Source organism: Neoarius graeffei, chromosome 16 (genome assembly GCF_027579695.1).
Source record: "Neoarius graeffei isolate fNeoGra1 chromosome 16, fNeoGra1.pri, whole genome shotgun sequence".
Lineage (NCBI taxonomy): Eukaryota > Metazoa > Chordata > Actinopteri > Siluriformes > Ariidae > Neoarius > Neoarius graeffei.
The window spans coordinates 32,981,991-32,999,922 of NC_083584.1; the positions used below are offsets into that span (position 1 = coordinate 32,981,991).

The 17,932-nt window shown below is 39.1% G+C and overlaps 1 protein-coding gene across 1 annotated transcript in view; it reads left to right on the forward strand.

Moving 5' to 3' along the window:
* Positions 1 to 17,649, forward strand: part of angpt2b (angiopoietin 2b) — a 35,626-nt gene extending 17,977 nt beyond the window's left edge. Inside the window, exons 4-9 of the mRNA XM_060942068.1 lie at positions 4,013 to 4,245; positions 4,485 to 4,609; positions 13,464 to 13,565; positions 14,965 to 15,131; positions 16,607 to 16,737; positions 16,964 to 17,649. Of these exons, the coding sequence (XP_060798051.1) occupies positions 4,013 to 4,245; positions 4,485 to 4,609; positions 13,464 to 13,565; positions 14,965 to 15,131; positions 16,607 to 16,737; positions 16,964 to 17,124 (919 nt within the window). The 3' untranslated portion in view covers positions 17,125 to 17,649. The remainder of the gene's footprint in view (positions 1 to 4,012; positions 4,246 to 4,484; positions 4,610 to 13,463; positions 13,566 to 14,964; positions 15,132 to 16,606; positions 16,738 to 16,963) is intronic.
* The last annotated feature ends 283 nt before the right edge of the window (positions 17,650 to 17,932 follow it).

Below are 17,932 nucleotides of genomic sequence, written 5' to 3' on the forward strand. Positions count from 1 at the left end.
AAGACCACTCTGAGGGGGTCAAATGATTGAGGACATGCCTTAATGGTGTCAGAGGGATGTTTGTTTTGACTTTTCAGTTGTTTAGCATTCCAGCTTCTGAACAAAACCAGCCTCAGCAAACACAGCTCACCACCCACTCACACACCACCTGGTGCACATCTGCATTTTTCTGTTCTGAACTAGATGTGGAGGTCATCAAGGGAGTAGCATTGTATGGTCAACATAGTAATGTTAGGTAAATTCCTATGCTACATTACCTACATATTGTAAAACTACAAATCAATGAACCTTATAAAAGTCAGTATTCCATCCATGTAATGTAAAGTATTCCTCTGTGTCCCGAACCATGAGGCCTTCTGGAAGTATGAGCACAGTGAGTAGTGAGGGGGATTAAGGGAATTATGTCTTCTGAAATGCCCAAAGTGGCTTGTTCAGTCCATGTGGTTGGATTGTTTCAATATGTAACTGTCATAAAGTCATTAATAGAGTCATAAAAAGCAGGCCTGTAGGATTTATTACCTTCATGTGGAGCACATTGAGATGCAAACACACACTGTCAGTGTTGCCTTTGGGTTTGATGGAGAAACCTAGTCACCCGCACCATCTGTGAAAGCTTGGACTCGCCAGGTGTTTTCAGGGATGTTCAGTTTTACCGGCTACTCAAAAGAGTAGCCCTTTTACAAGAATATTTATTGATGTGATTTAAGGAAAGGTGGGCAGAAATGTCTGCAAACAAAGAATTGTAGTTAACTTGCATGATCCTTCTGACCCTTATTTTAACCTGATAATTATTATGATAGTAAAAAAAACACCAACTTGATTAAGTTTCTTTACAACCCCGATTCCAAAAAAGTTGGGACAAAGTACAAATTGTAAATAAAAATGGAATGCAATGATGTGGAAGTTTCAAAATTCCACATTTTATTCAGAATAGAACATAGATGACATATCAAATGTTTAAACTGAGAAAATGTATCATTTAAAGAGAAAAATTAGGTGATTTTAAATTTCATGACAACAACACATCTCAAAAAAGTTGGGACAAGGCCATGTTTACCACTGTGAGACATCCCCTTTTCTCTTTACAACAGTCTGTAAACGTCTGGGGACTGAGGAGACAAGGTGCTCAAGTTTAGGGATAGGAATGTTAACCCATTCTTGTCTAATGTAGGATTCTAGTTGCTCAACTGTCTTAGGTCTTTTTTGTCGTATCTTCCGTTTTATCATGGGCCAAATGTTTTCTATGGGTGAAAGATCTGGACTGCAGGCTGGCCAGTTCAGTACCCGGACCCTTCTTCTATGCAGCCATGATGCTGTAATTGATGCAGTATGTGGTTTGGCATTGTCATGTTGGAAAATGCAAGGTCTTCCCTGAAAGAGACGTCGTCTGGATGGGAGCATATGTTGCTCTAGAACCTGGATATACCTTTCAGCATTGATGGTGTCTTTCCAGATGTGTAAGCTGCCCATGCCACACGCACTAATGCAACCCCATACCATCAGAGATGCAGGCTTCTGAACTGAGCGCTGATAACAACTCGGGTCGTCCTTCTGCTCTTTAGTCCGAATGACACGGCGTCCCTGATTTCCATAAAGAACTTCAAATTTTGATTCGTCTGACCACAGAACAGTTTTCCACTTTGCCACAGTCCATTTTAAATGAGCCTTGGCCCAGAGAAGACGTCTGCGCTTCTGGATCATGTTTAGATACGGCTTCTTCTTTGAACTATAGAGTTTTAGCTGGCAACGGCAGATGGCACGGTGAATTGTGTTCACAGATAATGTTCTCTAGAAATATTCCTGAGCCCATTTTGTGATTGCCAATACAGAAGCATGCCTGTACTGTATGTGATGCAGTGCCATCTAAGGGCCCGAAGATCACGGGCACCCAGTATGGTTTTCTGGCCTTGACCCTTACGCACAGAGATTCTTCCAGATTCTCTGAATCTTTTGATGATATTATGCACTGTAGATGATGATATGTTCAAACTCTTTGCAATTTTACACTGTCGAACTCCTTTCTGATATTGCTCCACTATTTGTCAGTGCAGAATTGGGGGGATTGGTGATCCTCTTCCCATCTTTACTTCTGAGAGCCGCTGCCACTCCAAGATGCTCTTTTTATACCCAGTCATGTTAATGACCTATTGCCAATTGACCTAATGAGTTGCAATTTGGTCCTCCAGCTGTTCCTTTTTTGTACCTTTAACTTTTCCAGCCTCTTATTGCCCCTGTCCCAACTTTTTTGAGATGTGTTGCTGTCATGAAATTTCAAATGAGCCAATATTTGGCATGAAATTTCAAAATGTCTCACTTTCAACATTTGATATGTTGTCTATGTTCTATTGTGAATACAATATCAGTTTTTGAGATTTGTAAATTATTGCATTCCGTTTTTATTTACAATTTGTACTTTGTCCCAACTTTTTTGGAATTGGGGTTGTAATTTACAATAGAACATACCATATAGAGGGTTTGAGGGTTTAAACCTCCCTGAAATATTTCATTGTGGCTTGTTAACATATACAGTGCAAATGATTATATAAGAAATAACACCATTTTGCACAGTAATTGTGCTACTCAAAGACATGCAAAGTCATCATTATGATTACTCAGTGGTGAACTGTTACTATTAGAGCTGGGACTTCAGCTCAGCCAAAATTTAGCCAGACACACCAAAAAAGCAACAGGGCAAAGGATTTTGCAAGAGATTAGTGGCAGGATGCCAGGTCGCTCCATTGTGTGTAGTTGTCGATGTTGATTTTAAAAGTAACTAAGTAAATTACATTGGGAATCAGTGAACAATACTGTGGCGAGCATGCGTAGAAGAGGAGTCTGGAGACAGAAATCTTAGTTTCTTGGTCGTTAGCCTGTGCTACTTGCTCTCGATAGCACTGGCTGGACTGCTTTATTAGCATTTGCCAACACTACACCAGCAGAAAGGTGACGTCACTGCTGTGCTGATGGCACCGACTCGTGGTTAAGCTTGCATTGGCCTTCGAGAAGGCTGAGGGGAATAAATTTTTGGTCCCTCCCACTATAAATCAAAATCTGATTGGTTAATTAATCTGTCACTTCTTACATAAACGTACACTGCCATGGCCTTCTGTCCCAGCAATGAAGTCCTAACCAATAAGTGAGCTGGCTCTAAACTCTTCTCAGCCTAGAGACAACAAACAAAAAAAATCTCATTGGATAACTCTATTTTAATGTTTACAGGACAGTAACCCTTTCATTTCTGAAGTAAATTTGATAGAAAATAGGCCAAATTAGAATTAGAAGAGAATAATTATAATGAAAGAAACTAAAGAGCGAAAGAAATTAAATATAACATTTGAAATGCTGAAGGCCCAGAAGGCCCTGATAGTTCCCAGCTGTGATTACTCCATATTTAATTTACATGTAAACAAATACATCCCATAGTCTAATCACATTTTATTGGTTACCAGCTGGTATGGGGAGAAACAGGATTAACCAATAGGATTAATTTACTGTAGATTGTGCCTTAAATAATTGAATGACGCATTCTGAAAACCACCTCTAATTCTACTATTGTCTGACGTCCCTCCAAGCACCCTGACTGTATCTTACAGCAATTAATTTATCCATAACCTGTTTGTACGTATGTACTAGCTCTTACAATCTGACCAAGCTGGTCTAAGAGGTTGACCAGATTGGCTTGTGTACTGTGTTGCAGGATTTGCCAAAAATGAATCCTAAATACACTTTTCAGACATCTAGTAAAGAGGACAAAGATATTTTGAAAGTCATATTTATATGGAATAGATTACATGAAGTTCATTTTGATGTAAAAATTACAAGGTGAAATATAAATATTAATACTTTTATATTTAAGATAAAAGGTGACTGCCATTTTAGCCTGGTACATATAAACATGGTAGATATGATGAATATCTTGAGTAGTGTGTCAACAATAGTTTTGTAGGTTTTATAAAAACACAGATAACATCACAGGACAATATCAAACAGTAACGCTTTTTCTCCTCAACAGCTACCTGGAGCAGCGCTTTACAGCACTGGAGGACAGACACAGCCAGGAGCTGCAGGCTATCCAGCAGGAAAAGCAGCAGCTGCAGGATCTTGTGGACAGGCAGAGTCGCCTGGTCGTTGTGCTTGAGAGACAGCTGGCCAGCTCTGCCCGCAATAGCACACTGCTCCAGCACCAGCAAGCTACTCTCTCAGAGACACTGCAGCAGCTACTGGCCATGATCGCCCAGTGCAACGGTTAGTGCCAAACTCTAATTAACATGTATACAGCTGTCTGGAAAGCATCAGTGTGTGTTTCTGGGAAACACAACTGTGGGCCAGAATGCTTTGTTTCAAGATGAGAGAATGATGCTTTTACCCAACAACAGATTATGGGAAGTTGTAACATTGCTCAACATGCTATTTTAATACAGGATAGAACAAACCGCTTCACATAGACATTCTTAATGCCTAATGCACACCTTCTGCCCTGCCAGATATTACCAGTCTGTCCAAGGCAAAGACAGTGATTTTCAGAGATTGTGCCGACATATACAAGTGTGGAATTACAGAGAATGGAATATACAACATTCAACTCGCCAACAGCACACAGACGGTTAAGGTAATATTGAACAGCTATTGAGCTAAAAAAGGATATACTGTAGTTGTATGATTGAAATAAAAGGTCACACTTTATACTGTGTTTCTAAAATTATAATGTAACCACTGCAGATTTACTGATTGTACTGTCATAGATGGAGTATAGTAGTGCTTGTTAATCTTATGTAACCACATATGCAAAGCAACTTCAGTTTTGGATCATATTTATCCTGGGAGCTGTCACGGGGAAGCTATAACAGGAACTTATATTTGTATGAACTACTGTTTTTTCAATGAGAGTTTCCTCTTTGATTGTGTACTATAATTACAACTCTACAAAAACTTTCCATTTATTTTATACCTTTTGAAAGCTTAAAGTGTAGCACATTACATATTTTGCTGTTATGCTATAATAATATAACACAAGTAGGTTATATTACTTGTATGAAAAGGTACATTTTGAAAAATCCTATTACAGCTGTCAACATTTGTGTAGTTACACAAGCCAAAAACAAAGTGGAAAAACTCTACAATTTTAATTTCTGGTTAAAGACTTACTAACAGTGTTGTTAGCAGCAGTAGCTGTGCCACAGCATTTATTCAATAATTACTAATCACTAGTAAACATAGTAGCTTATTATAAAGTGTAAAAATTTAATAATTAATATTAAATTACTATGCTGACAAAAACAGTAACGGCTATTTACATTTGTCAGTGTTATGCACTGCACTTACTTTGTCATTACAGAAACATTAATTATGGACATGTTAAATGTTACCCATTTTTCTTTGTGCCCCCACAATTAAAGTGATCAATATTACCCTTATTGCTAAATCAGTAGTAATTAGTGTCCACAACTGCATGTCATAACGGGTTTAACAGTATACTGTATTATTCAGGAGTAACTGATATGGAAAACACCTGATTATTTACTTAGTAAAATTAATCATTAATTAAGGAGCCATGAAACAATATGGTTATCACAGTAAATTAATGTATCAGTAATTAATGGTTCTATAATGATAACCTAACGATTCAAAAGTAGATCAAAATTCATTCTTTTTTCAGCATAGTAATGTGATATTCATTACTAAAACTACTTAGGTTAACATAGTAGTTTATTAGAGTGATTAATAATTGAAGAGCTATGATGGTGACACTTTATTACATACTTGATTACTATACTGTGCAAAGCATTTACAGCATCTGTAGTAACTGCCTGGTCAGGGACACAGTTGCTTTAAATCAATTATGTATCATGAGCAATTATGAATCCAACTGATGTAGCGGAGGTTGAGGAACTGTCAGAGCCAGAATTCATCATCCTATTTTCTGTGGAGCACTTTCACCACAATGTTGACATTTAAATTATGCTCTTGCTTTCAGCTACTACACTGAAACTTGGCAGGACAAACTGTTTTAATATAATCTCGAGTTCGGTTCTTCTAAAGGTGGAATGAAAATGTCATGCTGTGGCTCAGAATGCTAAAATAAGAAGCTAGAGACGTGTTACATATGGACTCTAGTAAAGGTGATTTTAATTTTCATTGTAGGAAGCCGTCTGAACTACTCTGTCCAACTATTCTGTTTCACCTTTGGTTTATCTTTACTATCAGTGTTTTTAGTCAAACTGCATTTTTGGATGCTGTGGTTTAGAGAAAAAAAGACATGGGAAAATTTATTTATTCTCTCATATGCACACTCTCTCCTGCTCCTCTTCAAACAGAGGCCAGGTGTTTGGCATAGGTTTTGTAGTCTCTTGCCAAATTTGGGACTAAAGCAGCTTTGCAATGTGAGTTAATAGATGCAGATTCCCCACCCTTTTAAGTGATGCAATCTTTACTGTGACAACAAAATGGGTGGTCTCTTTGATCAAATACCACTATATTACATTTCTATTCTTTATATTTTATTCATCTTGCTGAAAACGTGCTCTTAAATACATTTACCGTAGCAAATGTAACTGCTGAGAAGTTGAGCAGAGGAGCTGTAAATCTGATGCAAAGGATCAAAGCCATACCTCAAATGGAATTAATTCACCTTGTGATTCTAGAAGTAATTGAATAAGGAACACTGAATATAAATCTGTTAAATGTCTGTGCTGCAAAATTTCATCATTCAAATTAAATATTTAATAACTGCAATTATTAAATATACTAAAACATGATTAGAGTTTTAGCATTTCAAAATGCATGCTCAAAGACCAAGGTCATTGTTTGGACAAACTAATCACGTCCAAGAACGATAATGTGATAGATTCCAGTTTTATGGGATAAAAAAAAAAAAAAGACCTTTACCCCTAGCCTAATAACTACTGCTATGTCCTGTTAAGGCTTATTCAATTTATGGTGGAAAATCTTAAATACTATCCAGATACAATTTATCCTCTTAGGAAAAAGAATAAGTGGTCGCTTAGCAGCTAGAGCTGTTGTGGGTGCTGTTTAAAAGGACTTCCTACGTCTTTCAATGTTTTCTGACTGTGGGCTTGACAGGTTATCGACAAAGATTTGCAGATGCTTTCAGGAACATACAATACATGATATATTCACTTTTTTCTTATCAAGTTACTGTAGAGAATAAAAATTATTACGTTTTATAGTCGAATAAGCAAAAAAGAGGAGACGCACTTGCTTGCTTTGAGTTTTTCTCTCTTGGATTTGTTCTATGCATGGTAATGTAGGCCTCTGGTGTTTAGTATTGCTTTAGTGTCTCTTTTGGTAAATTGCTAATGTGTTGTCTCAGGTATATACACAGTGGTTTCAGGCTCCAGTAAGGTCTGAATTGTGGATAGGGCATATGGTGGTACGGTATATTGAGGGCTCCAGCAACCTCCTCTGTCCTCCAGACAAAGAAAGTCTTCTTGCCCAGCTGCTTGGCTTTTGGCTGTGTAATGCAGCAATCAGAGAGGATTAAGAGAAGCTGACAAAGTACAGGAAACCACAACCTGATGTTGATCCGAGTATGCTTTATGTTGGTGTTCTCTAAAGTGACTGCTGCAAAGACTTATTTCCACAAAACAAAAGTGGAAGCATCAGCAAACATCTGCCACCTGCTTCTGCATTCCATCACTCCACAATGCTGTAGACCATCTTGAAAGACTTCCTCCCGTCATCGCTTCCACTGTAAACAACTGCATAACATCTGGTCACATACTAACTGCTTTCAAAATATAAAGGGTTATACAAATCTTGAAAAAGCCCTCACAAGACACCTCAAACATCAGCAGCTACTGACTGGTATCACTTTGTTCTTTCTTTCTACAATTCTTGAATGTGCTATCTCCAGAGAACTGTTTCTCTTTTATACCCACAATGAACCCGAAGAGCTGAACCACTCTGGCCACAAAAATGGCCCTTGTAGTGGAGAAGCTTAATGCGACTACATCAGTCAGTCAAACTACCATTGGTCCTTATCCTACTTGACCACTAAGCAACCTTCAACACAGTTCGTCACGTTACTCTCCTATCCATTCTCATGAACCTTGAAATTAGTAGCTCAGCATGGTGATGGTTTGTTTCTTCTCTAGAGAGATGGTCCTATCATGCGTTCCTCTTCTATTCTCCCTATATACTGTACCCGATTCATCAGTGGGGGATGACAGTCAATTCATCTTCTCCTTTGCATGGATCTCAACCAAGTGTTGGGCAGATATATCGTCATGGATAGCAGCTCATCACCTGAAACTAAATCCCAGGAAGAATGATATACTGGGTATCACTGGAGATGTATCCCTATGTCAAAATCTTGTGATCTTTGTAAGGAGAGCTCTTGGGTTACAACATCTGACAAGACACTCACCTTCCAACTATCGTTCTCTCCTCGTCTTACTAACTTGAATTGGTCATGTAGGTTTTTCCTTTACAACCTTGGGAGGATCTGACAGTTTCTTTCCACATTGGCTCAGGTGCTTGTTCAGTTCCTCATCATCTTGAAACTGGACTACTGACTACTCTTCCCCTGTTTGCAATCAAACCCCTGCAGTTGGTTCAGAATTCAGCTGCACAAATTGTTTTTAATCTCTCCAAGTTCTTGCACATCACCCCATTGCTACCGTATATTCCCTCTACTGGCTTCCCATAGCTGCGAGAGTTGGATTTAAAACATTCATGCTTGTCTGCAAAGCCAAAACCTGCCCACACCTATCTGAAAGCACTTATCAAATGCTGCACTGCACTACATTCCCTTTAAGCTTCTCGCAGGGCTCGACTTGGCCCACCATCCCTCAAAGTATTAAGACATGCCTCAAGATCTGGCACCCAGGCGGCAAAATGAATTTCCACTAGCTGTCCAGACTGTCACTAGCAGGCTTCAAACAAAGACTGAAGACCTACCTCTTCACTAAATTTGCACTAGTAACTAAGAATGACCTATTTGTACCAGCATAAGGATATATATTTTAATGGGGGACTACAAAGCACTTCTGTTAATCACTCTGGATAAGTCATAAGTATAATATAAATGAGAAGAGGAAGAAACAAAATTTCATATATTAATAAGGTTGGAATTTGAAGGGTCAGAGAAACTGCAGCTTTTTTTTTTTTAAATTTCAAACTCCTATTGCGACATGGGATTAATGTCTTTTGTTTCATGAAAGGCAAAAACACTAATAATTTCAAGACAAGGTGTTTTTTTTTTTTCCAGGACAAAGTTCATTTAAGTTCACCTTTGTGCAAGAATATCTAATTTTTCTGTGGCTTGTGAACAGACCAAAAAATTCTAATGAGAAAAAAAACCTTCATGAAGAAGAAAACTTGTATAAGAATGAACCCATTTCAAGAAAAAAAAAGCCAGGGCCAAGCTGCAATATTATAATAAAGACTTTTGCTCTTTCCCTATTCTTCTATTGTATTTAATTCTGGGGAATTGCCAGCATTGTTTTTCATCCCTCAGGATTTTTAGGATGAACCATTGCTGCAGAGACAGTGCTTTATTCCAGTAACAGATTTACATTTTGATCATTAGAGCAGAAGAAGACAATCACTCCCAAAGCTTATTTTCAATACATTATTATCCATCCATCCATCCATCCATCCATCCATCCATCCATTATCTGTAGCCGCTTATCCTGTTCAATAGGGTTGCAGGCAAGCTGGAGCCTATCCCAGCTGACTATGGGCAAGAGGCAGGGTACACCCTGGACAAGTTGCCAGGTCATCGCAGGGCTGACACAGAAACAAACAACTATTATTATTATTATTATTATTATTATTATGATCTTGGTGTTCTAATAGACAGATTGCACTGTCACTATATTCACAACCCAAAATTCAGTTGATCGTATTAAACATAACCTTAACCCTCTATGGTATGCATTATGATCGCAATGGGTAAAAAAAAAAAACACATATATATTACATACATACATACACTGTTAGGTCCATAAATATTTGGACAGAGACAACATTTTTCTAATTTTGGTTCTGTACATTACCACAATGAATTTTGAACAAAACAATTCAGATGCAGTTGAAGTTCAGACTTGCAGCTTTAATTCAGTGGGTTGAACAAAATGATTGCATAAAAATATGAGGAACTAAAGCATTTTTTAAACACAATCCCTTCATTTCAGGGGCTCAAAAGTAATTGGACAAATTAAATAATTGTAAATAAAATGTTCATTTCTAATACTTGGTTGAAAACCCTTTGTTGGCAATGACTGCCTGAAGTCTTGAACTCATGGACATCACCAGACGCTGTGTTTCCTCCTTTTTAATTCTCTGCCAGGCCTTTACTGCAGCGGTTTTCAGTTGTTGTTTGTTTGTGGGCCTTTCTGTCTGAAGTTTAGTCTTTAACAAGTGAAATGCATGCTCAATTGGGTTGAGATCAGGTGACTGACTTGGCCATTCAAGAATATTCCACTTCTTTGCTTTAATAAACTCCTGGGTTGCTTTGGCTTTATGTTTTGGGTCATTGTCCATCTGTATTATGAAACGCCGACCAATCAGTTTGGTTGCATTTGGCTGGATTTGAGCACACAGTATGTCTCTGAATACCTCAGAATTCATCCGGCTGCTTCTGTCCTGTGTCACATCATCAATAAACACTTGTGACCCAGTGCCACTAGCAGCCATGCATGCCCAAGCCATCACACTGCCTCTGCCGTGTTTTACAGATGATGTGGTATGCTTTGGATCATGAGCTGTACCATGCCTTCGCCATACTTTTTTCTTGCCATCATTCTGGTAGAGGTTGATCTTGGTTTCATCTGTCCAAAGAATGTTCTTCCAGAACTGTGCTGGCTTTTTTAGATGCTTTTTTAGCAAAGTCCAATCTAGCCTTTTTATTCTTGAGGCTTATGAGTGGCTTGCACTGTGCAGTGAACCCTCTGTATTTACTTTCATGCAGTCTTCTCTTTATGGTAGATTTGGATATTGATACGCCTACCTTCTGGATAGTGTTGTTCACTTGGTTGGCTGTTGTGAAGGGGTTTTTCTTCACCATGGAAATTATTCTGTGATCATCCACCACTGTTGTCTTCTGTGGGCGTCCAGGTCTTTTTGCATTGATGAGTTCACCAGCGCTTTCTTTCTTTCTCAGGATGTACCAAACTGTAGATTTTGCCACTCCTAATATTGTAGCAATTTCTCAGATGGTTTTTTTCTGTTTTCGCAGCTTAAAGGATATGGGACATGAAACATAAAAGCACGCTATATCAGTTTCTTTCCATTAAAAATATGAATTAATTGCATCAACAAATACAAAATCATCTATTAAATTCAGCAAAATCGTTATATTCGTGATGATTATATGGCATTTCTGCTCGACTTCCGATATGCATTTTTTGCAACCGGAAGAGCCGCTGTCACGTGATCATACGTCACAAAAACTTTCAGGCACAGCACAAGCGGGTAGATGAATGGAGAAGTGGATGACAAGAAAATTGTTTTTATAGTCTTTAAAGTACATTGGACATCATACATTGGACATCATGGTGTATTGTGCTGCTTATGGTTGCAATAATTCCAATGGGAAATGCCCTGGAGTAAGTTTTTTTGCATTCCCCAAGGACCCGAAGCTGAGGAAAGTGTGGGCTCACCTGCGCATGCGCAGTAGGCTTCGCGCATGCGCAGTAGGCTTGGTAGGACAACTTTACAGAACACCTGTTGAAAAAAACTTTGCACCTACTGTTTCCCACAAACTGTATTCGGACCATTTCACTGAGGATTCTTTCAATATTAATACTCAGGTACTGAGCGATATTAATTCATGAAACATGAAACAGGAAGCATAAGGATGAGAAAAAAAAAAAAGTTCAAATCGGGAAGCCGCGCACACCTGCGCCAGGCTGCACAAATGCGCACAGCTTCCCGACCCAAACCGCCTCTCTCTCATCCTTACACTTCGTGCCTCATGCTCCATGAACCAACATCGCTATTTTTTTTTTTAAAATCGGATCTGCGCGATTCAGCCGTGAAAAAGGCGGCATCCGCCGAAAGGCGCGCTGTTTGCATCCCTGCACGGAGGCCAGGGGACAGGGCAGGAATATTTTTGTTGATATGAGTGATCCGGTGTGATTTCGCGACCCCCCTGTTGAAGACCTCTGCGCTAAGCGTCTGAAAGCCGAGGTAAGGATTAGTATTATAATTTTGGGTGTATCAATTATTGATTATCATAATTCTGACTCGTTTCGCCATTTTGAATGTTTTCATCTCGGACTCTGGAAGCATTGTATCTCAATCAATCTCGAAAAATATCAGCAAAAAAAAAAAAAACTAGCTTGCAACGGACTTTAGCTAGATCTATGATGAACTTTCAATGTATGATACAAAAATAATACTTCTTTCAACAGATCATTAGCCTTTGAGCAGAATTGTTTTTAACTTACCAGGAAGTGTTATCGAGCCGACCGCTTTCAGTTTCATGAGGGCTGAATGAACTCTCACTCTCAGAATCATCTGACCCGTCAGAGTAAAGACAAGATCTATGTTCATGTGAATTTCCAGCTATCGGTTCGAATTGATAGGGTCTAACTTCACATCTCTGTGAAACATTGGGAATATCACTGTCGATGGTGTCCATTTCGGTAACCTGTTTACATTAGATTCCCAAGCGCTGGCTCCTTGGAAAGTTTTTGTGACGTCACGGGTCACGTGACCACCTAGCTCATTGACGAATCCTTGTTTTACGCTGATGTATAGAAAAACTTGAATAATGTGATGATTTTCACATTTTTGACGCCCTGCAGTGATTTAGATGGCATTTCTTATGTCCTTTATACATAATTATGCCCAGGTAAAAATCCATGTCCCATATCCTTTAAGGATGGCTTGTTTCACCTGCATGGAGAACTCCTTTGACCGCATGTTTTCTTCACAGCAAAATCTTCCAAATGCAAGCACCACACCTCATATCAACTCCAGGCCTTTTATCTGCTTAATTGAGAATGACATAACGAAGGAATTGCCCACACCTGCCCATGAAATAGCCTTTGAGTCAATTGTCCAATTACTTTTGGTCCCTTTAAAAACAGGGTGGCACATGTTAAGGAGCTGAAACTCCTAAACCCTTCATCCAATTTTAATGTGGATACCCTCAAATGAAAGCTGAAAGTCTGGACTTTATGTCCATGTCCATTATATAACTATAACTTGAATGTTTCAGTAAACAGGTAAAAAAACAAAATTTGTGTCGGTGTCCAAATATATATGGACCTAACTGTATTTGTAATGGTAACACCATACCATAGAGGGTTAATGGATTCAAAAGACAAGTGTAAGATCAATTATCTCTTAAACAAGGATCCCAGCAGTTAAATCTATGAAGAGACTGTGATAAGTCAGTCATATCATTCTGCAGTTAAACCACTTTGTTAAAATAATAATTAGAAATTATTTTGTGCCATGAACAATGATTGTGTATGGCTTGGTGTCATTAGGTGTTCTGTGACATGAAGACTAGAGGAGGAGGTTGGACTGTTCTTCAGCATCGCTTTAACGGTTCAGTGGATTTCCACCGTAAGTGGAAAGATTATAAAATGGTGAGTGTCTCTTTCTATATGGATAGGAATACTATATTCTGCCAAATCAATGATCAGGAACACAGATGTGACTATAATGCATGGGCAAAAATAAGGCATAGAATTACAGTGTTTTTTGTATATTTTTCTGAACCCCAGTGCAGGTCTCATACACAAAGATTAGCATCTGAATAAGTCCAGGCTTGTCCCCTGTTGTGCTCTTTTTAAGGGGAATTAAAACAAACAAAAAAAACTCCACACCCATGCATCTTCTCATGGCTCGCTTTTCTTCAAACATGAATATGAACACCTATTTATAGCAAATTTATCATCATCATCATCATCATCATTTTCATCCATCCATCCATTATCTGTAACCATTTATCCTGTGCAGGGTCACAGGCAAGCTATCGCCTATCCCAGCTGACTAAGGGCGAGAGGCGGGGTACACCCTGGACAAGTCGCCAGGTCATCCCAGGGCTAACACAGAGACAAACAACCATTCACACTCACATTCACACCTATGGTCAATTTAGAGCCACCAGTTAACCTAACCTGCATGTCTTTGGACTGTGGGGGAAACCGGAGCACCCGGAGGAACCCCACGCAGACACGGGGAGAACATGCAAACTCCACACAGAAAGGCCCTTGTCAGCCACTTGGCTCAAACCCAGAACCTTCTTGCTGTGAGGCGACAGTGCTAACCACTACAGCACCGTGCCGCCCCATCGTTTTCTTTTCCTCTAATATACTCAAGAAAGCAAACTGGTATTCACAATTCACTGCCAGAAAAATAAATAACCAAATAAATAAATAAATCAGTACCCAGGAAATAAAGTGTAATTGAGGTCAAAGCAAATGACGTGTATCTGCAATATAAGGATATACCCAGGAAATAAGCCTCTGACTTAATGATACAAGTCTGATTTTAAAGATAATGATTTTTAGCTACAATATACTAATGCTCAATCCCAAGCCTTAGTTTAAAACCATTATTAGGCTTTGAAATGAGGCCCCAAAATTAATGCATCATGCTCAATTCATAGGAGAAATAATCATAGGTAATAGGGGAACTCAAAACATACTACAAATCAGTTTTCATCACGCTTGCTTTCATTTCTTATCCAAGAAAAACGTTTTACCAGAGAATGATAAATATTTGGCTGTGGAATTAGGGAGGCCTGCTAGATGGCTGATAACATATGACCTGAGGTGCTGGAGTGTATAATGTTTAAATAACATTGAGAACAAACCATTCAAACTCTTCCATTAACTGGCTTAGCCAGACAGAAACCATGTATCGCTATAAAAGGTGCATTTTCTTAGGACTATGCATGGAACATGTACCTTTATGGCTCCAGCAGATGTCTTCAGATATGTAGCAGTGTCAGAGGAAACTAACAGTTTATGCAATATGCAGGGATTTGGAGAACCCTCAGGAGAACATTGGTTAGGAAATGATGTCATCCACCTGCTCACCACGTCCCGAGACTACATTCTGCAAGTCCAGCTCAAAGACCTTGAGGGAAACCAGGCCTACTCTCAGTATGAGCATTTCTACATCGATGACGAAGAAAAGAAATATAGGTACTGAAATATTTGTCTGGGCTCACAATATTAATGGACAACCATGATGTACTAAAGCTGGCCAGATTTAAATTTCGAAACTCATTCTGTTTTTACTGGATTAATATTTTGTTTTCTATGTTTGTCTTTAAAGTTCAGGCCATTAACATTGCGAATTCAATGTTAACCATTTTGCATTTAATTTAATAAATTCTCGAGACTACAAGCTACATTCAGGGCTCCTCGTGTTGTGTATAATAAGGACAATACATATTTTGAGGTTTGTGGTGGATCTTGAGCATATACTGGGAACAATAGGCAGGAGATGGAAATACCCCCTGGATGGGGTCCCGGTTGATCACAGGGCATCATGAACACACATTTTCACACCAAGGAGCAATTTGGCATCAAGGTGGGAGGAAATCAGATAACTTGGAGTAAATCCATATAGACATGGGGTGAACTTGCAAAACTCCACACAGACAGTAACCCGAGCTCGGGATCAACCTGGGGTCCCCGGAACTGTAAGACGGCAATGTTTCCCACTGCCCCACAGCGCTGTCTTAAATAAACTTATTCTCTATCATCAATCAAATGTACACAGAAAAATGATGAGGGAAAGCTGCTATTGTTTGCTTTCCACTGCTTTCTCTATCAACAAGTACTTTTAGCCTACTGGTTCGGAGGCAGGCCTGGAAAGAACTCAGGCAATATGACTTAATGCATTCTGACTGCCAAGCCAAATAAATCTCACCTTTCACCTTGCCTATGGAAATATCATCACAAGAAAAAGAAACAGAAAAAATAAATAAACATAAGAACTGAAATGAAACAAGTTCCTAGTGCGAGGAATGACACTTGGAAAGTGGTAAGACTTAATCTGGACTTGTTGGAAATCATTGTGTGTGGTTCACACTGCCTAAACAACCTGGGAGGGAGATATGAGGTTTATTGCCAAATTGCACCATGTTTGCTTCCCTTTTCACCTTTCACCGTATGTGTAAGTTTTATTTTCATGCTGTGAATGCTGGCACTGTATGTAATATGTTGTGCTCATACAGAAACAACCAGACATGTAACCTGTTGTGTGGTGGCGTCTCTGAACCAATGCTTGCCTGTAGACTCATGCTGTGTGGTCCATTTTTTGCACTTTCTATACTAAATGTGTGCAATCACACCTCGTAAGCTGTTGCAAAGAACAAATTATGGATAATGGAAGTCGTTAACAACAGCAGCATCAAATGCATGCTAATTCAATAGCATGCATATACCTCTGACTGAACTTCACAAACTCATGGATGGGAGGGCAGGATTTCACAAAACCACTACATTTTGAACACTATACAGCCAAAAGTTTGTGGACACCCACAAACTTAAATATGTGCTTTTTGAACATCCCATTCTAGATTTAGTCCCCCCTTTGTGTTATAACAGATTCCACTCTTCTGGGAAGGCTTTCCACTAGAGGTTGATTACTTGTATTCTTTTTTCTCCAGCATCCATGCTGAAGGTTTCAGTGGTACAGCAGGTCGCACCAGCAGCCTTACCCACTCAGGCACCATGTTTAGCACAAAGGATCAGGATAATGACCGCTGCACCTGCAAGTGTGCTCAGATGGCCTCAGGAGGTAAAGCTCTGCACATGTAACTCCTCACTTTTTGGTCTCCTAAGTCTTAAATAAACTTCTCATGATGTAAATTGCCAAAAATAATTGCATTGCCATAAATAAACCTGATTGTGACACAAAATTATGTAACTCAGGGGTCAGGGGTTTTACACCATTGAGTTTTTGAGCTGGTCTGGTTACACTTTGGTTTGGACAGTTTCTAATTCTTGACATTTTGTGATTGTAGGATGGTGGTTTGAAGCCTGTGGTCCATCCAACTTAAATGGCATCTACCACACTGGAATCTCCAGTGTGATGCGTTACAATGGGATCAAGTGGTACTACTGGAAAGGGCCAAACTCAATAGTAACCAGAACCACTATGATGGTGCGTCCTGTGGATTTTTAAAAATAAATGCCATGGAGACATTCGCCTCTACAGACAGCAAACGTCTCAAGTTTAATTAACGTCTGTGATTGATGCTCATGTGTGCAGCTGCACTTATATAAACACTAGGTGTTAATTCAACATTGGGGAATTTGTGACATAGACCACGAAAGAGTGCCAGAGGGCTGTTGACACAGCTGAGACTCACTGACATTTTATGCATTTTTGGAATTTGTGGAACACTATATGATTCAATCTGTCTTGTTTGTTCTGCTCTCGCAAAAAAGGACCCAGCTGCTTCATCAGTACATTATTTCCCTGTATACAAAAGCTCATGCAGTGCTGAATGCAAAGGACTGGAATTTCACATCAGTGTTTGCTTATATACTTGGCAAGTGAACTGAGAACTTTATAAATGTGAACTATTCCTCCTCCCTCTTCTGAAAACACCCCCTGTCCACTGCACTGCTCTATTTCCCCCCCTCTATGAAATGCTTATAAAATTTATGAGTGAATACTCCCATAAAAACTGCATGAGATATTAAAACAGGTGTATGTTTTACAATCTCATTATTTACTATAAAATGTATATTTGTAATAAAAAAAGAAATAAAATCAATTAGAGACATCTGATTGTTGGAAATGAGAAAGCATGAAGGCTACAATGCCAACATCTTAGAATGCAGTCTATTCATGGTGTTGATTTAGCAGCAGGCTGTGCCTAATGCAGCTCTGTGGTTGATTGACCATTCATGCAGGGTGTTAAAAGGGTCAATATTATCGCAGGGACCATGCCAATTCCTTGATGAAGCATACAATACAGGCTGCT